General features: G+C 45.6%; 1 protein-coding gene across 2 annotated transcripts in view; it reads right to left on the bottom strand.

Annotated features, from left to right (window-relative positions):
- GLRA1 (glycine receptor alpha 1) overlaps positions 1-27,983 on the bottom strand; it is an 82,854-nt gene that overhangs the window by 31,021 nt on the left and 23,850 nt on the right. For both annotated transcript variants that reach the window (XM_007093428.2, XM_007093429.2), the window contains exons 2-3: positions 18,456-18,583; positions 12,553-12,620 (exon numbers count right to left, since the gene is read on the bottom strand). In XM_007093428.2, the coding sequence (XP_007093490.1) occupies positions 12,553-12,620; positions 18,456-18,583 (196 nt within the window). The remainder of the gene's footprint in view (positions 1-12,552; positions 12,621-18,455; positions 18,584-27,983) is intronic.

The raw sequence follows: 27,983 nt of genomic DNA, 5'->3' as shown, positions 1-27,983 counted from the left end.
ACCAGTGGAACTGAGCATCTTTGTTTATCTTTAGGGGATCACTAAAACACAGCATGAGTTTAATAATTACATAAAAATGCTAATAGCAGCTGCTTTTATTGGGATTCTGGCATTTGCTAGAACATTATATGCATTGTACCTCTAAGCCTTTCATCAACCTAGCACACTGGGTATTATATTCATTTTACAGGGAAGGAGACTGAAATTCAGAAATTATTCGATAATAATTCTATTATTCAGTAGAGGTCAAGTGTCTTGCCCAAACTCCCATGGCTAGTAGGTGCTAGAGCATGGACACGAACCCAGGACTATCTGGCTCTCAATTTCACATTATTTTGACAATTACATGTGGCCTCTTTATTTCCTTTTTTTAAAAAACCAAGTTCCTACGTGGGTAGGTGAAAGAAATAGTAGATATAGTATACTGGGACCCCACTAAGCCCATGTGACTGGTTGGCTCATACATGCCTTTATAGTCAATTATCAGGTGGAGAACTTTGCTTTGGGATATTAAACAGTGAGGTGGATTCATAACTGGTTGTCAAGGAGTGCAAATTGAAGGGCGGATGTTACCCTGGAAAAAGGCAAGAGGACAGTGTTGTCAGTACAGGGCACAGTAGTGAGACATGCCATTAGCCCATTTGGAAAAATGGAAAACCGGTTGCTCTGTGTGGGTTAAACTACAGCAGAGAAGAATATGCAGTAGAAGAGCTTGGCAAGGCCCAGAATCAATCACAAAGTCCCACATGTAATCCCAATGATTTAGAACAGGCCTGTGCTTGTAATTTAATAACTGGAACCCTAATTTACTGTATCGTGTCTCATTTAGAGAACTATTTTATAAACATATGGGAGACATTCACTCAGTAGTATGAGAAAAGGGTATTTGAGGAACAAGAATTTGGCAATTGGTAATCTAGCATCATCGGGATGGGGGAACATCAACATTTTCATTCCTGGAAAGAGGGTTTCTGAATGGTAAGGCAGGGATGGTTTCTTAGACCTCTCTCTGGCATGGACAAAATTTCCCTCAGGACTGTCGGTTTTCTTCCTTCTTTTTTGTCCAGTTCCACGTATGTCAAATGCAACTTTTGATTGGCTTCCCTGGTATTCAGAGAATAGCAAGGGAGTGCTTTCACGGAGGACAAGAGCATTCCTATTATTCAAATGGAGAGCCCCACTGTAAATTAAATAACTTGGCAGTCTTATTTACCCACTTTAGTCTTTTCTGGGTTTGACTGTCATGAGTCAGCCTTCCTGAATCTGATCTGATGGAGAGCCAACTCTGAGCTGTCATAAATTCACGATTGCGATGCCTCCTTCAGTGGGGTGCTGGGAGAGAAGCATTCAGCAGAGGATACCAAAGCTGCCTGAAGCCCCATTTCCTGCCTGTAACAGACTCTAATGGCATTTCTGAGTGTTCTATCCTTGGCCTTCTTTAAGTATTCAGTTTACCAAGGCTTTGTGGAGTGTTGAGCCGTATCTAATTGGGTGACATTTAATAGACTTTCTCTTGGATCCCCCAAACCCAAGAGTATAAAAAACGACCGAGCATTAGCTGTTTAGAAAGACTGAAAGTATAATGGAAAAAAGCAACAACAGAAAAGATTTCATCCCAAATAGCAACAAACCACACAAAATATCTAGGAATAAACCTAACAAGAAATGTGTGACTTGTAGACAATAAAAAAAAAAAAAGCAAAAAACCACCACCACCACCACCACCACCACCAACAACAACAATTCTAAAACTTTACTGAAAAGGCATAAAGGAATACCTAGATAAACGGAGGGATGTACCGTGTTTACATAATATTGTAAAGATGTCAATTCTTACCAAATTAATCTATAAACTCAATGCAATGTCAATAAAAACTTGAGGCCATTTTTATCAGCCTCAACAAATGGATTCTAAAGTTTATATGGAAGAGAAAATGGACTGGAAACATTAGGAAAACCTATAGAAGAAGAACAACAGAGAACTTTTCTAGCAGAGGTAGAAATAAAATGTTAAGCCTTAGTAATTAAAATAGTGTGGTATTGGTGCAGAAACAGACAAAAGGAGCAATGGAATAATAAACTGAGACTAGAAACAGACCTAGGCATGATGATAGAAAAATTACTATCTAATCAGAGAAATATAGAGTTAAACCACCACCAAATACTATGCAGAAGACTAAACCCTAACTGTATTAAGGAGGTATAGGTAAAAAGAGAAATCTAGACTATTATTGAAAATGCCCAGTATGCAAAAAAAAAAAAAAATATGCAAAGATACTCAAATTCACTAGGAATCTGGAATGAAAATTAAAACTGACAATGAGGTACCATTTTAAAAATCCCGTTTGGTAAAATGAAAAGGCTTGATAATATCGTGGGTTGGCAAGGATAAGGGGAAATGAACACTGTTATGGGGACAGTAAACTGGGAGCTGTTTTGGAAGTGAGCTGGACAATAACATCTGTTGAAATAACAAGAAAGGTGCATGTCCTTTGATAAAGGCATTCCACTTCTGGAATATATCCTGAGGAAACACACAGAGTTGTAGACACGACTATCCTTTGGGGTGTTGTTTGTATTAGTGAAAAGCTACATAAACGCAGAGGATCCATCAGGAAAAGAGTGGATCGATACCATGCAACGATGGCATGGGATTGTTTAGGCAGGCCATAAAGCTTGGACACAGATTAAAATTATTTGTCATATCTTTTTTAAAATATTTATTTTTGAGAAAGAGAGCGCAAGCAGGGGAGGAGCAGAGCAGGGTGGGGGCGGGGGGTGGGGGATGGACAGATGATCCCAAACAGGCTCCGTGCTCACAGCAGTGAGCCCAGTTTAGGGCTACAACTCACAAAGTGTGAGATCATGACCAGAGCCGAAACTGGACGCTAAACTGACTGAGCCACACAGGTGCCCTATTTGTCGTATCTTGAATATAGTAATAATAAGCCACTTCTTATATTCCACATTGGTGGTGTGCAGAGAGCTAAGAATGAGTTAGACCCATATGTAGTGATGGGAGAGATTCCAAGGGTTAGTGGAAATGACAAGAGCACAGTCCTATTTAAATGAAGGTCGCGTCGATGTGCATACATGTATGTGTGGTCAGGGAAGGTAGTAGGACATACACTAACTTGCTCGTCTGTAGTGGTTAGCACAGGCTAGGACAGTGGGACTCAGGGGCATTCCTGTTTTCTTCCTCTGTCTTTTCTTTTTTATTGGACTTACTACAAAAGCTTGTTTTCATCTGTTACTCATGTACGTAAAAAGATGTTCCAGTGTTTTCTTGTCTGTGGCATAGTGTGAGTGAACACTGTGACATGATTACTTAAACTGAAATGCCTTTTTTTTTTAGAGAGAGAGAGAGAGAGAGGATGTGACTGGGGGAGGGACAGAGGGAGAGAGAGAGAGCAAGAGAGAGAGAATCTTAAGCAGGCTCCATGCTCAGTGTGGAGTCCAATGCAGGGCTTGACCCCCAAACCTGAGATCATGACCTGAGCCGAAATCAAGAGTCGGACGCTCAGCTGACTGAGTCACCCAGCATGCCCAAACTGAAACGTCTTTGAAGTGGCATGCATAGAAGTGATTTTAGCGTTCTGAGGAGGTTGCCTGAGGCCGCCCTGGGAAGGCAGGGATTGAGGGAAAAACCAAAGGAGTAAGATTCCTGGCCTCTGCTCCACTTCATCCAGAACAGCCTTTTTTTTTTTTTTAAAAAAAATCAGTTTGTCAAAGTGCTACATAAGATTTAGCCTAAAATGAACTGTGGTGGTAGGGCTGCTATTAAAAACAATGCTTTGAAGCCTACTAACCCAGAAGTGGGATAGTGATGGCTCCACTTTGGTCTGCTCTGAGCAGTCCTGGGGGGCCGGGGTTCATTTCTTGACCTTTCATTTCAAGATGGAAGGCAATGGCACTGGATGTACTCTGAGAGAGCACCATGGATGGTAAAGGGACTGGGCACCATGGGGAATGGTTGAAGAAGCCAGGTGTGGGCAAGGGGCAAGAGGACTGACCTCAGTTATTTGAAGGGCTGTCAGGTGAATAGATTGATTCTCTGTGGCCCTAGAATCAGAATGAAAACCATGGGTAAATGGAGATTTCAGAGTTGTCCAAAGGTGGGATTGGCTGTCTTGGGAGACAGGGAGCTCCCTGTCTCTAGAGGTATCCAAGCAGAAACTACTTGGCCACAATGTTTGTGGCTGAGATTCTTACAACAGACGGCGGTTCAACCAGAGTGCCTCCAAGGTTAATTCTTCCTGCCAATATTGATTGGGCTCCTATGGTTCAGGCAGTGTGTTGGGCACTGGAAATATGGAGATGATTGAGAGAGATAAGCCCCCCAACACAAGAGCAAACAAGACAATAAACAAACAGTGAATTTTCACATCTGAGACATCGCTTCAAGGATACTGGAACCTAGTGATGTGATAGTGACTGGAGAGGGGAACGTTTTTAGATAGGGAGTCAGGAAAGAGCCCTCTGAAGAGCTATCTGAGCTGAGACCTGCAGGGTGAGATGGAGTCATTCACACAGAGATCTCTGGGGACAGAGGGAGCAGAACAGAGTAAGAGAAGCTGCTGTGGGGTTTGAAGCAGGAGGATGCTGTGATCTGATTTAGGGCTTAAAAAAATTCCTCTAGCCACTGTGGGAAGCAGTGTAGGGTGTGAGAAAGGGAGGCATGGGGGCTAGTTAGGAGGTAGTTTTAGCCAAGTAGGAAAGAGACGATGCCAAGTTTAACTGGAGTTGACAGCAGCAGAGTTGGAAAAAAGTATATGGATTTAGTTTTATCTTCTATGATTCAAAGCATGTACTTCATTCAATCAGTTGACCCCAGAAGTAGGTTGGCCTTGTGAAATACTGCTGCCCAAACAATGGAGTCACATTTAGGGTTGGGCTAAGGGGCATTTCATCTCCTTAAGTGGTAGCTGTTTTCGTGTGTCTTGAGGCCTCGTTTGCAAATATCCGAAGGGATGGTTGGACAAGGTCTTGCTGTGATAAAAGTTCTGATAGAATCACACAAATCCTACTGATTAACCAGGCCACAGTGCAGGAGACCCATGGCCCATCGTCTCCTTGGCTCCACCACCTTTCCTCCTGCCCAGTGCTGAGCAGGTGAACATGGCCAAGATCAGGGCTCCAGAAGTCAGGCAGCCCGGGGATAGTAACTAGCAAGGGTATCTATTGGTTGGAAAAGCTTGGGTGAATTAAGCCCCTCTGAGCTTTAGTTTCCTCATCTATGAAATGGGATGGTTGGATTACATGAACTAATCCCCATAAGTTGCCAACCGCAGATGCCTGGTTTTCAGTAAAGCAGTCAATACGTGAGAGACACTGCCACCTCACCTCTTCATTGGAAGAACTGTCTTCCTACTGTCTTTGTTCCACTTTGTCTTCTGCTTTCTTCATGCCCCTGATATCACATTCCCGAATTTCACACACCCTCCCCTTCCCCATCCACCATCGCCAAACCCATCAGACGCTGTTGTCTTTTCTTACTTGACTTGCCCCCTCTTTTAGCACTGCTGGATACATGAGTTTTTTTAACCTCTCCCCCCATCTCCCAACCTTTGGGTCATTCCATGACATCATTCTCTGCTGGAAGGTGTTAACAGAGAGAGTACCATGATCAGATTTCCTCTTTAGAAAAACTGCTCAGAATTACACAGCGGCATTTTCACAGCACCCCACACATAAGACGTGTGAGTAAGTGAGGGCTAATATTGCTATCGGTGGTCATTATTTGCTATGTCCCATAGCATCCTGTGCAAACCTCTGTGATCTCACTCATCACACTGTGTTGTTACCTTTGGTTTTGTTGTTCACTGTCTCCATAGAGAAAGCAGAGACCTATGGGGTTGGGGGGGGGGGGTTGGGGATTATGCTTTTCTTCAGGCAGGGCCACATGACTTCCTTTGGATAGTGAGATATGAGCGGAAGTGGTCTGTGTCACTTCTGGGAGGAAAGCATCGACTTGCCGGTGTTCAAGCCTTCAGTGCCTTTTTCCCTTGCGTGGCAAGTGTGAAATCCCACATTGATGTGGAAATGCATCGCTTGGCCACCACATGGAGGGCAGTGGTCTTAGAGAGTCTCCCACATCTGCTTTATACTGATTTATACTTAAGTATGCGCTCATACATTCACAAATATCCATAGCAGACTTTAGATGAGTGATAAATCAATCTTTGTTGTTTGAAGATATTGAGATTTGGGGGATTGTTTGTTGTTGCAGGAAAGCCTAGCCTAATATGAATAAAACAGAACTCTATTCCTAGAGCTTAATGCCATATTCAGCATGTATAGGATGTGGTTAATAACGGAGGTGGAAAGAATAAATGAATAAAATAGGGAACAGAAGAAATAAACCTAAGAAGGTGTTTCCTTAGGCTTATGTATTGGAGTCCTTGGTTGATTGGTTCAATAGTTAACAATTCTTTAGGGGTGCCTGGGTGGCTCAGTCGGTTAGACGTCTGACTCTTGGTTTCAGCTCAGGTCATGATCGCACGGTTTGTGGGATCGAGCCCTGTGACTGGCTCTGCACTGACAGCTTTGAGCCTGCTTGGGATTCCCTCCCTTCCTCTTTCTCTGCCCTTCACCTGCTTTCTCTCTCTCTCTCTCTCTCTCTCTCTCAATAAATAAGTAAATTTAAAAAAATAGTTAATAATCCTTTGTATTTCTATAGCATTCATAGAAGGCTTTCATACCTATTACTCATGTGTTCCTACACACCATTCTTAAAGCCGGATACCTAGAGGGGACTGAGTCTGAGTGGCATTAAATTGTGGCAGAGCTAGAACTCAACTCCTGGTCTCTTGATTTCTGGTTCAGGACTCTGTCCATTGCTCCTTAATATCTACAAATGAGACCAAACTTGTAGACTAGAGTTGGATAGACTTTCACCAGTCACTGGGGGTCATGGACACAGTGTGCCTGTCTCTATGCCAGGCCAGCCCAAGACTTGGCAAGAGAGCCTGGAGCACATGTCCTAATAATGGAAACACTGGGATTCGTGCCCAGACGGTGTCAATACACATACACACAGACACACATACTCACACACACACACACACACACACACACACACACACACACACACCCATACACTCTTCTCTCTCTCACGTTTGTTTATATATATTCTATATGAATTCCAGCTATCCATGTGTCCCCACATATACACACTCACATGTGTACCTGCGCATGTATGTGTGTGGACATACTCACATACCGATACACATTTAAATTCTCTTTCACTTATTCACATGTAATTGTACATACACATATTCATGTGTACATACATACACACATAAATGTGCTCACTCAGATGCTGATTTGTACTTAAATATGTGCTCATATATTCACAGATATCCATATATAATTGCATAGCTGAAGATAATATACTTCATGTGCGTTCACTCTTAAGTACTTTTACATATATGTGTGCACACAGATATGTGCACATCCACACTTATTTACATGTACATTTATCACCACAGAAACAGACTTATGTTCGTATCTGTGCTTGGTCATACACATTTCTCTTTGATGTTCCCTGTTTCATTTTCTGTAAGCTAGCATACACATTTACACAGGCCTCTTTGTACATCTGCACAAATGCACAATTCCACAATATACACATGTGTGTAAATACTACACGGACACATAGATGCTGCAGTATAGGGACTTACATGTGTCCAGACAAGCTGGATGGATCCCTCTGGGTTCTAGTTCCAGATCTTTCTTTCATGGCTTGTCAAAGGGGCTGTTTAGTTCAGGACCCCTCTCCCTCTTCTCTCTTTCCCATTCCTGTTCCAATCTCTACCTTCGTTTTCTGTGTAGACTCAATGAAACTGCCTGGAAAGGTCAGATGAAGGGCTGGCAACTTCAGCCCTCCCCTCGTCGGGAATGGATAGAGACCCCTGTTGCTTTCCTGGCTGCCTCTCTCTGCTCTCAGGTCTGCTAGCTCCAGTGAATAAAGCCAGGCCCTGGGAGGCAGACAGTCGGGCCTGGGGACTCCAGCTGTTTATAGAGCTGCTATGCACTCCCGCTGCTCTTGGAGAACAAACACAGGCTGGAAAGTTTCTGGCATGGGGACTATGCTCATATTACCATGAGCCCAGGAAGCACAGTCAGCTCTGTGTGCTTTTGGTGAGGCAGAGTACTGGGCTGGAAGTCTGGGGCCTTGGGCCTGTCTATTCAGTGAAGTTCCCTTTCATCTCTGATTTCCTTATGATGAAAGGAAACAAGCAAGGGCTGGGTAATTCCAAACATCCAGGGATTAAATATTTATATTTGGCTCAGGAGAAGACAGCCTTTGGGGTGAGACAGATCGCAGTTCAAATTCCACCTCTGCCACTGATCTGCTGTGTGACTTTATGCAAGCGACTTAATGTTTCTGAGCCTTGGCTTACTTATCTGTAAAATGGGGATTACATTTCCTGCCTCACAGAGGCTTTTGTGAGGTATGAATGAGATGATATTGGCAAAAGTGCTCTGCACACTGCCTGGCACATAGTAGCATTTAGACATGGTTGTTGCTCTTGTTATTGTGTTAATATGGGTCCAGTCTTGCTCTGCAAACATATTTTGAGTAACAAGGAGAGAGGCTTGAATGGGAAAGTGGTCCAAAGGGTTTGGTTGGTGGGATCTACATTAGAAAGAAGCTGCGAGGGAGGGGAGGGCTTGGCTACTGCAAACAGCATTAGACCTGGGTTTCTGTCCCACCTGCTCCATGCTGTGTGACCTTGCTCAAGTGATGTCCTCACTCTAGCCATCAGATCCCCTCTCTGTAAAATGAAGGCCTGTCTTAGACAGTTTCTTAAGGTTTTTTTCTAGTTCTGAGTTATTATGTTTTGTTTTTCCTAATTCATCTGCAAAGTAAATTAAACACATACAGATAATTAAGGACCCAGTGGGGGGAAAAATCACAGTATTGTGGAATGTACAAGCTGAAAATGGTAACTCCTCTTTTAGATTAACTTTAATTACTAAGGAGTAAACTCTGTCCCCTGTGGAACACTCCCAAAGAGGCACATCATTGCCAGTTTCTCATTCTTTGTCTAGAGATTATGTATCTCCACCCCAGGGGACCATGGCCCCCAGGGCCTCCCTTGTTGGTTATCTCGATTTTCATTATTGACTGTTCCCTCCTGAGGCATACTGAGCCTGGCACCATAAGAGGCTGGATTTCTTTATTTTATTTTATTTTACTATTTTTTTAAAATATGAAATTTCTTGTCAAATTGGTTTCCATGCAACCACCTGAGTGTTGTCAAACATAGAAATCCCACCTCTTTTAATTTGGCACTTTCAACAATAGCCGACTTAAAAGAGGTTGGATTTCGACGTTTGACGACACTTAGGTGGTTGCATAAGCGTGCTGTGTGGGTCTGTTGTCCCTCCATTTCCTATGTCTTGGCCCTTTGATGTTGTGGTGGTTTGATGCACAGCAGACACCTTCTCTGGCTTTCGAGAACTGATCTTAATCCCTGCCTGGGAGCTCACTGGTTCTGTGATGTGATGCCCCCAAATCTGTTTCCTCAGCTGCAAATTGGGAGACATAGTGTCCACCATGTCTACTGTATAGAGAGTGGTTGCAGGACCAAGTATTTAGTGAAGGAATCTGACAAGAGAGAGTGAGTGTGAAATGTGTTCAAAATTAGGAGGAGTGTTTAAGAGCAATGGCAGACATTCACTGTGTATACTTTGTGTCAAGCACTGTGCTTAGCATTTTCTATGCTTTGTCTCTTAGTCCTCATAACACGTCACAAGGCGGATGGTACCCCACTCTACAGATGGGAAGGCTGACTCAGGCTACTCTGCCCGAGGTCACAGAGCTGAACCTCAGGTTTGGTCTGGCCATGGAGGGCTGTGTCCTAATTGTTACACTGTCTCTGTAGAGAGCAAATTGCAGCAGGAGTGAAGTCTGGAAAGGTAGACAGGAGACATGGGGGAGGGGGAAACTGAGGCTCAAGATCGTATAGCTAATCAGTGATAGCTTTGGGGTCTCCATTATCATCACCATCACCATCAGCATTATCATGGGAAACATGAAAACCACTTACAAAAACTCTTTACTGTGCTAAACACTCTCTTGCACATAATTTCCACCCATGATGTCTCAAGGAAGTCAGTATGTTAGTTACCACTGGGATTTTACAGACGGGGAAACTGAAGCTTAAAGACATGAAACAAATCAGCTCCTCACATATAGTGAATGAGCCTGGGTCTATGTGGCACCAGAGTCTGGCTTTTAACCACCACACAAAATAAAGGCAGACTGCTCTTCCGTTAGGAATCTGTGTCAAGATCTGTGGCCATCATATAGAAACAAGTTGGGGTGGGGGTAGAGAGCAGATATGTATACCTGTCCTCAAATAACCAAGTTCTTTACATAGCTAGGTGGTCCCTGACTTGATCTGATAACTATTTACTATTCCAGAAGAAGAGCAGAAGTGTCAATACTCACCACACAAAGACTGAATAATGCAAATGTCAATGATCTTCTGATTTGGGAGGGAAAAGAAGAAAAGCAGGGGGGCTCCTTAGGCGCTCTTAAGACATCCATTCAAAGTGTGGGAAAACCTGGCTTTTTGACCTGGATACCCAGTGAAAAGCAGCTGGATTTGTTCCTAGTCAACAGGTGGGATCATCTCCATTTGGAGGTAAGACGCCTATCAATTTTAAGGAGTTTGATCGTTCGTCCTTTGGATGTGGGCAGGGTCTCCGTGATCCTATGAAGACAGGCCTCTTTACAAAAGGACAGATTTTGGACCATTTGCCCCATGATCTATAGAGCTCAGTGATTTTTGCCAGTCTGGGACTGAAAGATTAGATCTAATCTCTCTAAATGTTTAGGACTGAATCACCGTGTCAATCAACTGACAATATATTTGAGTTGGTTTATTTATTTTGAAAAGTTATTGAGTACCCGTTATTAAATCACTGTGCCAGCTGCTGAGGTTACCACAGGAAACGAGACAAGCTTCCAGCCCAGAATAACTTGCGTTACAGGGAGAACAGGGACGAATAAGCAGACTCTTAATGGTGGTACACGTGAGTGGTAAGGGCTAGTATGGGGACTGTCAACGTGTCACGAGAATGGGTAGAAAGAACTCAATGTAGCCTTGGGTCAAGCACACATGTGAACTTGCACATGTACACCCATGTTAAGAATGTGAAGTCTGCCTCTGCAGGTAATTCAAGTATAGACTTAAAGGAGAATAGCAGTCAGCAAGGGAAGGGGGCTTAATGCTGAAGCCGGGGGGAGCCACAGGGGAGGTGTGGAAGTAGAGCAGTGGTGTGGTCAAATCTGTGGTCTTAGAAGGGCCAGTGTGTGAGAAAGAAGGATGGGCGTAGGGCAGGATGAGAGTTATAACTCTTTTGCAGTAATGTGAGCAAGCCCCATGGAAGCCTGAATGAGACTAGGGGGATGGGGATGTCCAGAAATGGGTGGCTGAGAGGATTTCCTGGCAGTAACATCTGTCTATAGGACTTGGTGATTGGCTGGCTGCTCTCAGTCTGCTCCTAAAGAGAGGACTCTTCAGGCTGCTTTAATTCTTTTCTCATGAGTTAGATCACTCCTTTCAAAACAAGTGCAATTGATTTTTTTCCCCAAGGATTGAGAAAATTTTTTTTAAAGCATCACTGCATTTATTTATAATCACAAATGTAATGTTTGCTCCTTGCAGAAATTCAGAAAGTAGGGAAATACTGAAAGAAGAAAATTGAAAATTATCCATAAATCTGCAATCCAGGGATAATTGCTCTTAACATTTTGGTATTTTCCCCTCTAGTCTTTTTTTCCAGTATAGCTGGTTTATTTCATTTTGTTTTATTTTATTTTTGTTTATTTATTTAGTTTGAGAGAGAGAGAGAGAGAGAGAGAGCGCACATGTGCTAGAGTGTGCACAAGGAGGAGGGGCAGAGAGAGAGAGGGAGAGAGAGAATCCCAAGCCGGGATTCCCTCCGCAGCTGTCAATGCAGAGCCCGATGTGGGGCTCGAACCTATGAACTGTGAGATTATGAACTGAGCAGAAATCAAGAGCTGGACACTTAACACCACTGAACCACCCAGGCACCCCATTATAGTTGACTTATTCTAAACTTGTTACCATGTGAATTTTGAAAGACACACAAAAGCAGAGAGACGAGTAGAATCAACCCAGTATACCCACTGCAGCTTCTATAAGCTGTCTTCTGCTATTGTACAGTTGAGCTGTAAACTTATCAGCAGCTCTTTATATTTTCTTTTCATCTAAAACTTCAGCCTGTTGCTATAATGTTGTTCCTGTGATCCTGGGTGTTTGGCATGTTCTAGCCTTGTCGGCTCTTTGACCATTTTCAGATGCATGTCTTCACCCAAAACATTGAATAGGACAGTAAAAATGTCCAAGTCTGATATACACTAGAGATCTGAAAAAAACAAAAAAACAAAAAAACCCCAAACCCCACCAGATTCCCCGCCTCCTCGGGGAAGCGCAATGCAGAGGATGCCATATTTCTGGAAGAGATACACCCCCCAGCGGGAAATAGCAGCCTGTATTCTGACTCACTCACCATGGTTGTCTCAGCAATGGAGCCGAAGCTGTTGATGAAAATGTTGCAGCTCACATTCACCGGGGGACCTGCCAATCAAGAGAGATTGCTGCTTAGCTCCATGGTCAGGAAGAAACCCACAGGATAGGACCCATTGTTGGGACACTGACTCCAGGGATGGATCCCTCTTGGTGGTGGAGACCCTTGCTTGCCCTCCACCCCACCCCTGAGCAGCTGGGACTACCAGCTACATTGCTATGCCAGATTCCCTAGTCCCCAAGTGAGCACCAGGTACAGAACACCAGAGGCTGAGCTGAGATGTACTTTCATTAACACAGGATGATTCATCATCCTGCCATATGGTTGAAATCCCTTCCCCAAACCCCATCGGCTGTCTTCTAATTTGTGGCTGAAATGCATTTACGGCTACAACATTTGGAGGCCATCTTGGGAATCGCCAGGAACAGCAAGTTCCTCGCCTTGAACTTATGAACCAAGAATGATTGCCTGAAAGGGCGTTGATGGGAATTACCAGCTGAGGAATCCGGAGGGAACCTCCAGGGAAGTCCATAAGTCTTTGTTAAATACTTGCTAGGCAAGCTTTTGAATTCTACTGAAAAGGATAGGACACAAATGGCGAGATATTTGCTCTTTGGGATCTCATTGTTAGGGGACCTCTGTCCAGTTGAAGCCCAATCTCTTCATTTTATAGTATTAGTTGTAGCAGTTACCATTTACTGAGCATTACAGGATTCACTGCTGTGTTAAGAGTGTTACTGATATTGTCTCATTACATCCTCTTGACAACTCCATAAGAAGACATGGTTATTACCTCCATTTTGCAGATGAGGAAACAGAGGCTTAGAGAGGTTATTTGTTCATGACCACACAGCTAGTAAATGGTGGAGCCAGGGTTTGAGTTCAGATTTATCTAATTCCAAAGCTGGTGGCTCGCTATACTTGGAGGAAAGAGGTTCGAGGAAAGGAAGGGGCATGCTTAAGGTTACAGAGTGGCAGAATCCAGGATTTTAAGCGCTGGGCTTCCACATGAGCTGACAAGGGGACCAGTATAAAATAACCAGAGAGGAATGTGAGACTATGGGTTAAGATTGCCATAAGCAATAGGGGTCTAGGTATGAGAGAGGTGCTGGGGAGCAAGTCATTAGGAAAGACTTCAGGAAGGTGATAAACCTTGAGCTGACCTTGAAAATGGTAATACTTGGATGAGAACTCATAATCCTTCACGTGAAGATTGCAATGTGCAATCTGTGAATTTTTTTCAGGTCTGCTTTCTTTTTGATCCCCATGAGGTCCTGTGGGAGCCGGAAAAAATTTATCATCCCTGCTGTGGAGCAGAGAGTTTTAATAAACTTCCTTGGGTTTATTTAGCCAGCAAGTGGTGGAGCCAGGGGTCAAATCCAAGTTTTCTGATTGTGGAAAGAAGGAAGCAGACAATCCTTGTGTCCTCTGTTACCCCCTCCCTTCTGTCCCTCTTTAAAAAGTAGCCCAAACATTTTGCCCAAACTCAGCCAAAGTTTCCTTCTTTTCAGAAATCTCGGTGTGTAGGAAGGGACTCAGTCTTGTGGGAATCCAGGTTTTCCCTCCAAGGGAGTGCCAGTCTCCTGGGTTTTCGATAAAGCTCCAATACGCACTGGCTACTTTATTTAGGCATGCCTTTTCCTGTTTCTGGGTAACAATTTCCCCATCAGTCTGGGACAGTAGCTCTTGACCTGGGTAGACACTCTGAGCTCCTTTGGTTTGGAATTCCTTTAAGAAAGCTCTCCATTTGAATTACAAGGTTACAGGATTTCAGGCCTGGAAGGTTTCTTAAAGGTCACCTAATCAATTCCTTCCCAGCCTGCTGTCTGCAGTAGAATCACCTGGGGAACTGGTTAAACTGCAGATTCCTCAGCCCGACCCCAGACCCAGTGAACCCAAATCCCTGGAGATTAGCCCAGACACTCTTGTTTAACAAGCTAACTTGGGTGATTCCCATGTATAGCCAAGGTTAGGAACCATTGCTATGGTGGCACCAACTACCCATTCAAGGCTGAGCACTTGAACACTTCCAGTACTGGGGAACTCATTTTGTCTTGAGCAGCCTTTCCATAGTTGGGTACTTCTGTCTACTAAAAAATTTCCCTTATGCTGAGAGGAAGCCTGCCTCCTTGTCACTACCACTTCAAAGAAGACCCATTAATTTTTTTTTTTTTTTTTTTGGTCCTCATTTAGACTTAGATCGGGCTTTTCTTTTCATTCAGTCTCATACCATTAAGATGCCCCCAAAAGTTACTGCCCATGCCTTGAAATGACACACCCAGAGCCCCCACCCAGGCCGTGCAAGTGTGTGGTGCTGTGACTCCCATACAAATTAGATCCTGATTTATGTGTGTGAGAGGGTACCAGCCGAAGGGACCCCATGGGGGAGGTGCGGTTCATTGATATAAATCTGAAATTAAATTATCCTTGAGAAAATTACAATCTTGCTGCCTTTGGCAGCAGGATAATGTATATATTTCATTAAATATTAAAGTTTAATTTTGCTTTTGTGTATGTGTTTGTATTAGGCTGTGCCCCTGATCCTGGGAGCCATTATCCTACACAGAGTCTTAGAGAAGATACAGAACATCAGAGCTGGAAAGGTCTAGGTCCTACTGGATCATTTTACAGATGCAGAAACAGAGGCCCAGACATGTCAAGTGATTTTCTCCGGGTCACGCTATCGGGTCGGTAGTGGGAGGACTGGATTCCGATATTAGTGCTCTGTACTTCCATATAACGCTTTGCATTGCCACGGTGTTCTGCAGACTCAGCCTGCTGTTCCCAGCCACCCCTGCCTTCAGGAGATTCAGGAGCAGGAAAAATTTCTGGTGCTTGAAGGAAACTGCTGAGTGATTAATCATTCTGTGCAGTTTTCAAACAATGCAGGCCTCTTCCTCTTGTGTTAGGGTCACAGGGGCCTTATCTACATGGCCTTTTCAGGAGCTTTGCGGTTTGTATGGGGCTGTGGGGAATCTTCTTTGTGCCTGAGTGGGAGCGTGAAGGGACCATAGGGCTCGGGGGCAGGGGACACTTCATGCCAATGTTTCAGCTCTCACCACAAGGGAGAGTGGAGAAATCTTGCCTCCTAGTTCTTGGGAAGGGGAGGTGGGGAGAGGGGTGTTCTGGAAGGATGTACCTTGCTCAGAGCCCAACTTGGAGGAGACTGAAGGGGGGAGAGACACTGCAGGTTTGGAAAAAGTCTAAAGCATTTTCTAGTCCTGTAGATTTGGGGCCCAGATATTCAAAGTAAGGTTCTCAGACTGGGGAGGAGAAGGGCCCTGCTTGATTCAATATTTTTTTTTTAATATAATCTATTGTCAAATTGGTTTCCATACAACACCCAGTGCTCATCCCAACAGGTGCCCTCCTCAATGCCCATCACCCACTTTCCCCTCCCCCCCATCACCCCTCAGTTTGTTCTCAGCTGATTCAATAGTTTTATAGTCTGGGTGAAATTTTACTCCTTAAAAAATGTCCATTGATAGGGGTGCCTGGGTGGCTCAGTCGGTTAAGCGGCCAACTTTGGCTCAGGTCATGATCTCGTGGCCCGTGAGTTTGAGCCTGGCGTCAGGCTCTGTGCCGACAGCTCAGAGCCTGGAGCCTGTTTCGGAATCTGTGTCTCCCTCTCTCTGACCCTCCCCCGTTCATGCTCTGTCTCTCTCTGTCTCAAAAATAAATAAACGTTAAAAAAAATTCAAAAAAAATGTCCATTGATAGGCAAATAAGTAAATAAATGAATGAATACACAAATAAATTGCTAACATTAGACAAAGAATTGAGTAAACGTAGCTGAGTTGAAGTCTTGACAGCATCCCTTGGGATGCTCTAAGCCTTAGCATATATTTTAGTTCATTCATTCATTTTTGAAAGGTTTATCGAGGGCCATCTACGTGCCACGTACAGTGCTATGCATAGAGGAAAGCTAACACCTGTACTCTGGATGCATACACGTCCAACACACGCTTTCCTCCTTAGGAGAGCTACCCCAGGGCACTCAGGATGGAGTTCCAAGAGAGCCCACCAGGGGGCATGCTGGGCTGGAATTCCCGAAAACCACCAGCGGCGACGGAGGCAACCTGGTGGTCAGGTCTGTAATGTATTCCGTTTGGCCAATGGTATTCCTAAAAGATGTGATTTAGCTGCCAACTTGGACAATTTGACAGCAAACTCCAGCCTCAAGTCTTCTCTTGGAAGGCCCGCTGCCCAGGGCCTGCAATCCTACCTGGCAGCTACTGTTAGGACCTGAGAAATGGCTGCTCTTAGGTGAACTTGTGCTAACTGGTTTTCTTTCCTTCTCCCCATCCTGCTTTACTCATGTGCCATACCTGATCCCCCTGGGCGTTTGAAATTGTGACCCTGGTGAAGGGCTTGGGCCCAGACCCTGTGGCCACGACCTTGGTCCTGACTTACCTGTCCCTGAGGGAGGCAAGGTCATGCTAAATGATGCTGGAAGGTATGGTCTCAGAGAAGGTGCCAGGGGAGCCTCACGGTAAACAGGAGTGGGAGGTGGGCCCCAAACAACCAACCCCACTTGCAGAGCACTGTGAGAAGGGTACTTGGAGAATGGCGAGCGAAGTGAGCAAATATTAGGAAGCTGTTATCAGCTGTCACATCCCTTGTTTGGTCTTGCACTTGAGCCAAAAGGAACAGTGCGGAAGGGCATTTGGAATCAAGAATTGATTAGGAGGCTGGCAGTTGGTCCTCGAAATAAGATTTCAGCAGGGGTACCGGGAGGAAGGCGGGCATGCACAGGGAGCCCCTTAAGGACCACACCTGCGGAACTCTGTTCAGTAGTTTGAGATGGCCACAACTTCCCAGGGCATCCATGGACAAAGGGAGCTGGTTTCCTCTTGTAACAGACGTTAAGATCTCAGAGGACTCTGAGAGTTAAAAGAAGCTTTCCAGATCAGTTTGGTGAGGATTTGTAAATTGCACATCCCCCTCCCCCGCCCCCCCCCCCCCCCCAGCGTATCTGGCTTGCAAACATGTTTTGTTTGAATTCACATGTTTTAGGAATCAGGACATTTTGCATAAATCTTGATTTCTGGCTCTTCTTAGACTACTGGATGATCTGGCAACATGGGGCCCTCCCTCATTCCTGCAGGTAATTATGGGTTGGGGCTGGGGCTGGGGAGAGGCCGCCCGCTTCAGAGAGGCCTGCACCTCTATTTCTCCAGAATCGCTACAACTCCCTTTGGCCTTCCTCTTGGCTCACCTCACTCATTTAAGTAACCTGCCCAGTCCCTGTGGCCATTTGAAATCATGACTCTGAGTTAGACTAGAACGTCTCAAAATTATATAGCAATCCCTGGGAACTTTCAGCAGATGCATTTTAGCTGGAAGTTTCTTCTCTGAAACAAATACAACTAGAGCTGCCTGTGGGGGGAAGCAAGGGTGGGCTTGCTTGCTATGCCCTCTGCTCCTTTTTGGGGCACATGGCAGGAAAAGCCTGAGGGCTCCGTGGAACGTAGTTTATAAAAACCACAGATCCAGCCAACTCTATCACCGCAGAGATGAGGAAACTGAGGCCCAGGGACAGGAAGAGGCTTATCCAAGTTCAGAGTGTAAGTCTGTGCCTGAAACAAAACGTGAACCCATTTCTCCGCGTTTGTCAATTGTCCATCATAACCAGAGGGAGCAAACAGGTTTTCATGCACATACTGACTCCTGGAAACCAGGGTACTGTCGAGCTGGATTCTCTGCAGCTTTGTTCGGTCCTGGGGGGGAGAAGACAGAACTGACTAATGATGTCTGCTTCTGGGAGAGGAAAGAGTTGTGGGATTCAAACCATGTGTTTACCATCTGCTTATAATACCATGCTGCTTGCTTCTGTAATCTAGGAAAGCAGACCCCTGAGGATCTGGACGGAAAGTTTTCTCTACCTTTGAAGTTGGGCCTGATCCTGGCATCGTATCCAGAGGTTCTCCCCATGAGCTTATCCAGGAAATCCGAGGGTGACATAGGCTTGGGCGCGGAGCGGGCAGCGTCAGCCTCCTTCGAAGCAGCAAGGCTAAGAAGGGAGAGAGAAAAGCAGTGGGTTAATGATGGCCCTGTGATCCTATCCCCGCCTTGCCCAGACCCGAGAACCACCAGAGTGTTCTCAGCCTGGGAAATAGGCAGTGTGGGTCCTTAAAGAGGAGAGGCCAGCTTCTGTGGTTTACTCGGCCAGATATCCACCAATGTGGGATCCTGGCAGGCAGCTGGGTGTCTGATTGCTGCTGAGAAGCTGCCTTGTCTTCAGGCTGAGGTTTTGAGCAGTCATGGCTGCCGGGCCTCCCTGGGGAGGAGACTGAAGGGTTAACTTCCCACCAGGTCCAGCTCTGTATTTTAGGCCCCTGCATCCTTCTAGGTGTTCCTGGGGAATAGCACCACCAGACAGAATCTCAGAGACCTAATAGTCCAGCCTTTCCCCAGCGTCTCTCTTCAGAGTCAGAGTCACTAATTAAAAAATAATGTTGCCCAAGTCAAATGCATTTGGGAACAGAAATATAATCAGGCATCTGTACCTGGAGTCTTCTCAGAAGCTTTAACAAGCTTAGAAGCCTATCCGTATGGGACTACCATCTCATGAAACATACACCTTAGAAAATGCTCAGTTGGGAGAATTGAGGCACAGTTACTGGAAGAGACCGACATAGGTCTCAGAGTAAGTCAGTCTGCCTCGGTGTCTCAAGACTGGGGGATTTAAGATCAGACTGTGGGATGCTTCACAGTGTTTCTGTCCCCACCCCACCCCCATTCCTATGCGACAAAGTGGTTTCAGGTTCTCATTCAAGCCATAGCATGAACTACTGACGTCTGACAACAGTGGCTGCTGTCCCCCTGCCACACGCTCAAAGGTGTACAGATTTCTAGAAAAGTCAAGATTGGAAACTGAAGGGTTAAAGAACAATCACTTGGGTTGCTTTGGGCAACTGAGCTTTCCTAGTCTTGAAATTACACCAGGAGAGAGCTGGGAGCAAACGCAGCCCTATCGTGTAGTGCTGGGGAGCAGGTATGTTGAGGAGGTGAACGCATAGATGAGCGTGCGCACGCATGTGTGTGTGTGTGTGTGTGTGTGTGTGTGTGTGTGTGTGTGTGGCGTAAGATGGGAGCTTCTGTCACCCAGCCAAGTACGACATTGCGTTCCCCAAGGATCTGCACTCAACCTCTCTCGTTCTTCGCCTTGGCTTGTTTCTGATCTCACAGTTGTAACGGTTTAAGTGATCACCTCTAATGGATGATTCTCACATCTGTGTCTCTGCCTGGCTGGTCCCGGAAGCCCCCTTTCCTCATTTGCAAACACCCGCAGGGCTCGTCTACCTAGCTGTCCTGCCTGTGCCGCAAATTCATCTTCCAACCTCAATGCCACAGCTTGCTCTCTGAACTTGCTCCTCCAGACCACTGCTCTCCGGACGGCACCAGCAATTCCCCATTCTCCAGGTCCAGAAGCTTCAGAGCCATCATATCTCCTTGTGCCCTTTCCTCTCACATCCCCTTCCTTGTCAGGTTCCGGACCATGTTACCTTGTAATATAGTTACTTGTGTTTGTCTTTGAAGATGGGGAATCATGGTGTTTTCATTTATCGTTTATTTGTTCTTTTAATCCCCTACTGTGTCTACCATGGTGTCTCAAGCATAATTGGTACCTAGTAATTGTACAGTGAATGAATGAATGAATAATATGCTACTTTAATTAATCAAGTATTCTGGCTAATAGGGTATTCATAAATATTCATATATGGATTAACAACTTTAAAATCATTAGACTATTATCTCCAGCGATGAAGAATACTGAAAGCAATCTGGTATTCCTTTGCACGTTCAGAGGGTATTTCTGGATTATTTAGACACTCCTATTTAGTAGATCCCCTCATCCATATACTGAAGAAACTAGTTTTGATTGACAGGGTGAGAGACAAATGCATTTTACTGGTTTTATGTGCATGGATGTTTGTGAGTTGGTGTGATGTGGGCAGGTTTCTGGATGTGATGTGTACAAGTGGGGAGATGTGCATGGACGTGTGCGGGGGTTCGGGTGTGATGGAAGTGTCTGTGTGTGCACAGTGGATTGTGTTACATGGATATGTGTGTGCAACCAGAGGAACACTGACGTTCATGTGAGAGTGTGTTAAGCATGGCGTTCGTCTGTGTGTATGTGGGGTATGGGGTGTGAATGTGTCGAATGCTTTAGTGGATGTAGAGATGTGGCATGTGCAGTGCATGTATGTGTTTCTGAAATGTGAGAGATAGTACAGAATAGTGCAAGAAAAGAGGAAAGAACGTATGACTGGAATTTATTCTGTCTCACTTATTTATAAGCTGTGTGGCCTTGAGGAAGTTACTGAACCTCTCGGAACTTTAGTCAGTTGCCTCAGGTCACGTTAGTTTTACACAAGGAGTAACTGAGAAGGCATAGCTCAAAAACACCTAGGACAGTTCTTGGTACATAGTGGGCACTCAATATATTGGCTTGTTCTTGCCTTGCTCTGTGTGTGTGTGTGTGTGTGTTTGAAGCAGTTCAGAGTCAGTCTAGGGGCTTCTTCTGGTCTCAGTGCCGCTTTCAGCCGCACCACAGGCCCCGCGTGGCTGGGAAGTCCTGCCAGATGCCTTCCGTGGCCCTCGGTCAGTACCACAGTCCCAGGCTTTTCTCCGTTCAACACCAGACTCCTGGATACTCTGTGGCTGTGGTGTGAGCAAAGGGGACCACAGGCGCGCAACTGGTGATTTATGACTTTTCTGCTGCTATAATTCACTTCTAGAACCTCTCTAGGAGTGGTGGTTATGAAGCTTTCATAAGCTCCTGTTCTCTCTCCTGCCCCTCCTCTCAGATAATAAGATTTGGGAACACAGTACTCCCTCCCAGCAGCTACTAGAGCACCAGACCCCTCTTGGCCCTTAGGCCTCTTTCATAATCCTGAATCCTATTATGCCGTAGAGTGAGAGAATGGATTCGCCCCAAATTATCCCCTACCATTTGCTGGTAGCAAAATGTGCCATTTAATACCCGAATCCTCCCCAAGCTGAAGAGTCTTCTGGTTCTCCTAGCTCCCATGTCTGCCGTACAGCATTTCAGTCTGGCTACCTGGCAGGTGACTCACTAAAAGCCCTGGCATGCGGACCTGAACTCGAGGGCGTGGAGACTCCGAGAGGTTAAGTAACTGGCCCCGGGTCACACAGCACTTTAATGAGAGAAGGGTTTAGAATCAGATTTTTTTTTAAGGGTCGCTTCATCTGAAGTCTACAGTGTATGGGAAAGGCTTATAAATTGGGAGGAGTGCCACGGGTGATGGCTGCCATTACTCCTATTTGTTTTTGAAGCTTGTTACGTTCTGTGACATGCAGAAACTTCAAAACACGAGTCTGACTTCCAGCCATTCTGATACCCACAACCGAGGTTGCCACACTGAAAAATGGAGGAGAAACAGTCGTGGATTACCACCACACCATCTGTTTTGTCAAGTGAGTCGCAGTGGAATTCTTTGAAATTTTGAGATTTGAGAGTCCCAGCTTGACCATGTATCATGTACCAGTGGGTTCTTTTGGGTATCAAAAATATGGGTTTTTTTTTTTTTTGCCTTGTTTCTATACCACCTCTGCTAGTCAGTTACAGTGTTTCCTTAAATTGCCTCGCTTCTTTCAAACTTACTCTTTTTAAAAACAGAACTTTATATAGTCACGGCTTACAGATGAAAAAGCAGTATTGTTTGCCATAATAGACGCAACCACCATGGTGAGAACAGTGAAAACAAAACCAAAAGAGAAGTCTAAAATTCTAGCTACATGCTGTGGCTTACCAACATTCGGAGCCCGAGCTTGCCCCAAGCCTCAGGGAGGACCAGTGAATGTTGGGAAAAGGTTGGAGACGTGTTAACACCTGATTGAGACTTTCTTCTAGAGATAATGAGAAGAACTGAAAGAAAAATTTCTCAACAATAATTCACCCGTATTATGTGTGAACCACCCTCAAGCACCGCCCCCTTTTCTTACCGCCCTAGACCCAAATTTCCCTAATTCTTTTCCAAATACAAAGTCTCCATTTGAATGTCAAAATAGCCATGCCCTCCACTTGATAATCAATGGACATTTCGGTCTATATTTAGAAAGCACATTTTGCACAGAATTAGTTCAAGGGCCCCGTATAGTAAATCCACGCATCAAGAAGCCCTTGGTGCACCTTTAGAACCACTACCCCTGGTGAACTTGAACCTTTGCTTATAGACTGTGAGCTACTGAACAGAGAAGCTGGGAATGAATCCGAGAAATGAAACATTTGATTGTTAGGATTTGCTGACCCTATAAGAGTATTTGGAAAGGATGCAAATTGTTCCAGGGATTTACTGCAATGTAATGCAGTGAATCAGACTCTGTTTAGACAGATTTGATTAATAGTAATTTCAGAAAGACAGTGAGGTCTTCTGGGACCAAGTGTTCTGCCCCTCTCTGAGAAGGCTTTATGGCAAAAGCCACACCGACTGGAAAGAGCGTTAAACTATTACCTTTTAGCCAGGGGATTCGTCATACTGGGAGACTGTGGTACTTAAAGGACCTCAGTTTTGACTCCTAATGAAATGGACCATGGAAAGATCCAGGAGTAGGCGTCCAAGCTGGGGGTCAGGGGGAATGGAGGCAGAGTGACCTGGTGAAGTGGGGGCTCTGTGACCTTCAGGGTGTCACTTCCCTTTGAGGCTTTCAGTTTCCCAAACTATAAAATAAGGGGGTTAGAATAATCTCTAAGAGTCCTTCTGGCCCTAGTGCATCATTTTATTAGTCTGTCATATTCCCCCCCCCCCCCTTTATACACATCTGGTCTTGGGATCTGCATTTGTCTGGAATCTCTTGGGGGAACATGAGTGTGTTTGTGTCTTTGTTCTTCCCAATCCAGTCTCGAGATTTTTCTCCAGTGGAACAATTCATTTTTCAGGGATTTGTTGAAGAAAGGCCAGATCAATGTTCAGGTTCTCCTCCTCCTGTTGCAACATCAATTGGACATAGGGAATCCATAGGGAGCTGTCAATCTGAATTTCAAATGAGCTGGGGTTGGCAGCCATACTGGGGAGAAACAACTTCAATTTCACCCTGTGAGGCACCACAGCACCAAGAACCATTCTGGGTTAGCAGAGGGAGCCCCCTCGACAGATTCCGTCTCCTTGGTTCAACACACACAGAGAAGTCAGTCGGGAAGTCACGGGTGGGATAAGGGGAGGAAGGACAAGACGAGGGGCAGAGGACAGCCAAGGGAGAGGTGCTCAGGGCTGGAGGAGAAGTTGCAGGTGCAGCCTGGGAGGGGAGGAGAGTGAAATGGGGAGAGGAGAATGTGCAAGTAAAGGTGTCTGAGGTGCGGCCAGCGCTAGGAGCGAGGGGTTCAGTGAACACAGGGGACAGGCACGCAACTGCACTTAATGCAAGGCGAGGGCTTTCCGAGAGGCTTTGTGGGGAAAGCAGTTTTTACAGTAGAACTTGAAGGCTGGGTGTAGAGTTGGCCTAGAAGAAATATGGGAGGAAGAGTGTTTTGAGTAGAAGGAACAGAATGTATCCAGTCTAGAGGTGAGAGAGGACTTGGAGAACTGAAAGACATTTAGTGTGTGTGAGGGAGGAAATGAGGGGGAGGGAGAGAGAAAGGGAGGGAAGGAGGGAGAGGGAGGGAGAGAGAGAGAGAGAACAATGATAAGAGGTGAGGAGGTTGGGAATAGTAGGGATTGGACACCCTGGTCTGTGTGCTTACAGGTGGATTTAAAAGTTTAGGAAGATTACCATCCCTTAATCCCTTTATAGTAGAAATAATCCATCCTGATTTCTCAGCTGGTTATACTGAATTGCAGCCTGGCCAAGCTTGGGAAATGGGCCCTCCAAAAACATCTCTGAATGAGGGGTGTCCGACTTAGTTTCCAGGCAACTTGTCCTCTGACTTGGGTCAGAATTCTATCTCCTTTGCTTTGGCAGGGAGGTTATCCAATGAGCTGTTTATTCTGTGCAGAAAGCACCTGGTCAACTAGTCAAAAGTTGTTGGAAAGTCTGTTCTGTATTTCCATGGGCATTTACTTACTACAGGGTTTTGAAAGTCTGTGGAACAGACTGTGGAACAGAGGAAAACTGAGGAAAGTCTGTGGAACAGAGGAAAACAGTAAGGTGAGAGCTGGGGAGCATGGGTATAGTCGTAGTTCCGTCTCTAACCACGTTATCTTGGGCTAATTCTTTGTCTTACATGGCCCTCAGTTTCTTCATCTGTGAAATGGCAGTTTTGCATTAGATGAGGCACAACGAACAGTTGTATGTTGAGTACCCACTCCATCCAACTGGTGGTGGCTGCTCAGAGAACAGCTCTGGGGCTTGACCCAGCAGGGAAGGTAGCAGGATGGGTCATCTGTCTGCCAAGGGACTAGACTGTGGAGTGCTAGGTTGTCTTAGTTTCGCAGGCCCGCTTGCTCTGAAATCCTCTGACCCTTCTGATTAATTGAGCACCCACCATATGCGTAAGGTACTATGGAGGGGTGCAGGTGAACATGTCACTGCCTACAGATAAAGCACTCTACATGGGCAGAGTTTGTGTCTGTCTTATTCAGTGCTTGGCATGTGGTAGCAATCAATAATCATTTGTTGATGACTGGCCTTTGCCCTCTTGTTGTTCATTGTTGAGCAGATGGAATAGATTAAGCACATAAACAATTATCGAAGGTGGCCACCCAGCGTAGGTGGCATAATCGGACTGCTGTGGTGGTTCGGAGGAGGAAGGCAGTATTTCGAGGGAGGTGGGGACTTGAATCAGAGAATTTTTCTGGGTTTTATGAATTTTAGCCTCTGCACCTTTAGAAAGCTCCAACATTTGCCATTGCCCATGTTGCGCCTGTGGAGGAAAGCCTTCTTCCACTGGTGGGCCCTCCTCGGGATAGGAATGGGGAGAGGTGGTGTGGTTGGCTCTGTGTCCTAGGCTCCTGGGAAGAAATGGGGCTGGCACTTTCTGTCCTTATGGACTGGTCCAGTTTCGTGTCCCGTCTCTGACATCCGGGAACTTGGGGGTCGTTGCACAGCGTGGATCCTGTCGGTCACCTTCAGCTTTCCTGGCTTGCATCCTTAGGCCAACATCTGGCTTCTCATGGCCAGCTGTGCAATTCCAATTTTATTTGATTGCAGTAAGGGGCTTAGGCTGGCCAGAGAGTGCCTGACATTTTATTACTCTCACTTCATGATCTGCTAAGCACCCCTGGGAACAGAATGTCAGAGTTGGCATGCTCTGAGCCCAGTTCTCCCCAGAGTCTGATGCACAAGACATCCTTCCCCCTTCCTGTCCTACCTCTCACAGCTATACCTGCTTCCTAGGAAAAAAAACAAAAACGAAACCCCTTATCTGGGTGAGAAAGCACATGTATTTGAATATGATTCTCTTGTGCAGTAAGATAAAATCTTGGATCCTTGGAGCTGGAAGGAACATTGAGATTCCATCTGGCTCTTCCCCTGCCCCTAGGGAAGTAGGAATCTCTAGGGATCTTTCATACTCCTATCGTTGCTTCTGGTCTGTTCCTCTGAATAACCTTCTGTCCACTAACTCTTCTGCTCTATTTTATGTATCTCCATAATGCAGGCAGCAGCAGGGTCAGGGAAGAAGGCACCTAGCGAGACTGAAGGAGGCACTTACTGTCAGGGCTTTGCCGACTGTGCCCGTGTAGGGGCCCGAGACAGAGCACCTTTTTAACTTTTGTGTCTCGGGAGTCTCACTTGCCTCACCCTAGTCTTTCCTGGTCCCGCTACAGTACAACATCGGAGAACATCAAACCCGGTCCATCTCTGGTAGGGTTTCCTATAGGTAATTGAATACATTTACCTGGAGAGGGAGTCTAGACTTCTGACAGCCTCTCATTTGATTTCTAAAAGGCTTTGTTTTTATTTTTCTTGTCTGGTGGCAAGAAACGGTACTGTATGTTTTATCTGATTTTATCCTGCCAACAGCCTGAGAGGTAAGATGTCTGTCCCATTTTACAGAAGAGACAATTAAGGCTAAACTGTGTGGTGATCCAGCTGCAGGGCACCTTGATGCATTTGCCTAACTTACGTCAGTGTTTTCCTTCCTCTTGCCTCTCTTCTCCTGACTCCCTGTGTCTGTTTTAAGGCTGGAATCACAGCAGCCCTTGGTGCTTTCTGGGTCAAGCTCAACCTTCCACTCTCTGGCCTTCCTCGTCCTCGGGATAGGGGCAATCAAGGTGTTATGTAGGCAAGACCTTGAAGGAATGTTTTTTTTCCCCCAGCGTTTCTATCCAGGCTCTTAATAAGTATGATTTCCATGAGCACAGAGCCTGGCATGTGGTCAGGGCCCAGTAGATATTTGTTAAATGGGGGGACCAGCAGCTGGCTTTCCAGGGGGAGCAGAATTTAGCTGTGCAGGTACTGGGCCTCTGTGATGTGACTTGAATGGTGTAAAAAAGTCCCAAATTCTGGCCCCAAAACCTTTAGTCAGTCCCTAGGGAAAATACTGATGTCCTCTGGGAAAATCCAAGGCAGGAAAATAGGGGAAGAAGCCACTCTTTTTCTTTTGGGAGCATCCCTCCCACGGGGTTGACTCGGGCCAGGGGCCTAGGTCAAACCTACGTTCACGCATAAACCTCACATTTCTGCCCACTTAGGTCCCTGATCACAATTCTACAGCTACCATCTCACTTTGCCCTGACTGTTCCTATATGTCTCACTTGGGGAAATTTTCCTCGCCTCTGACCATCAGTGCCATTCTGCTGTCTGGTTCCACGGTGAAAGAATACTTGACTTAAGCCTGTGTGCATCAAGTAGCACCCCCAACTCCCCTGCCCCAACCTGTCCCCCGAGTTGAGTTGCAGTGTGAGGAATCCAGGGGGATTCCTCAGAGACGTGGATGCTGGAGAACAGGCCTATGGGGGTTGCTGTGCCAGAGTGAAAGCTCTTAGCAGGCCCTGTGTAATCAGCATGCGTCCCACGAGCTGGACAGGAGAGCAAATAGCTCTCATTACCTCCGAGGCAGCTTTCTTTTTAATCAGATGAATCTCACTGGAAAAGTCTGTCTTTGCAGAGAACGGAGCTCAGGGCAAAGACATGTAAGAGCTCCCGTTCACTCCATGCTTATTATGTGCCGGGTACTTTACACGTGTTGCTGTATCTAACTTCCCAACAGTCCTATGAAGATGACATCATTACAGATGAGGAAGCTTGAATTTCAGAAACTTAGGCAAGGTTGGATGGCTTATGAGGGACAAGGCCACCAGTCAACTGGCCTGTAAGACCCGTGGTATTAACCGCTGTACTCTGTTGACTCTTCTAAGTGATAGCGATTGCAAAGTCCCTCTGAGGACCTGCTCTGGTTCGTGATTTTGTGATGAAATGTTTGCATGACTCTCGGAACTACCAGTGGGAATTCCTGGAACTCTGGGAATTGGAAAAGTGTGGGTTGAGAACAGTGTGATGATCGCTGT

Source organism: Panthera tigris, chromosome A1 (assembly GCF_018350195.1).
Source record: "Panthera tigris isolate Pti1 chromosome A1, P.tigris_Pti1_mat1.1, whole genome shotgun sequence".
Classification (NCBI taxonomy): Eukaryota; Metazoa; Chordata; class Mammalia; order Carnivora; family Felidae; genus Panthera; species Panthera tigris.
Note: the sequence above shows the minus strand (reverse complement) of the source record. Positions and strands in the feature narration are given on the sequence as shown.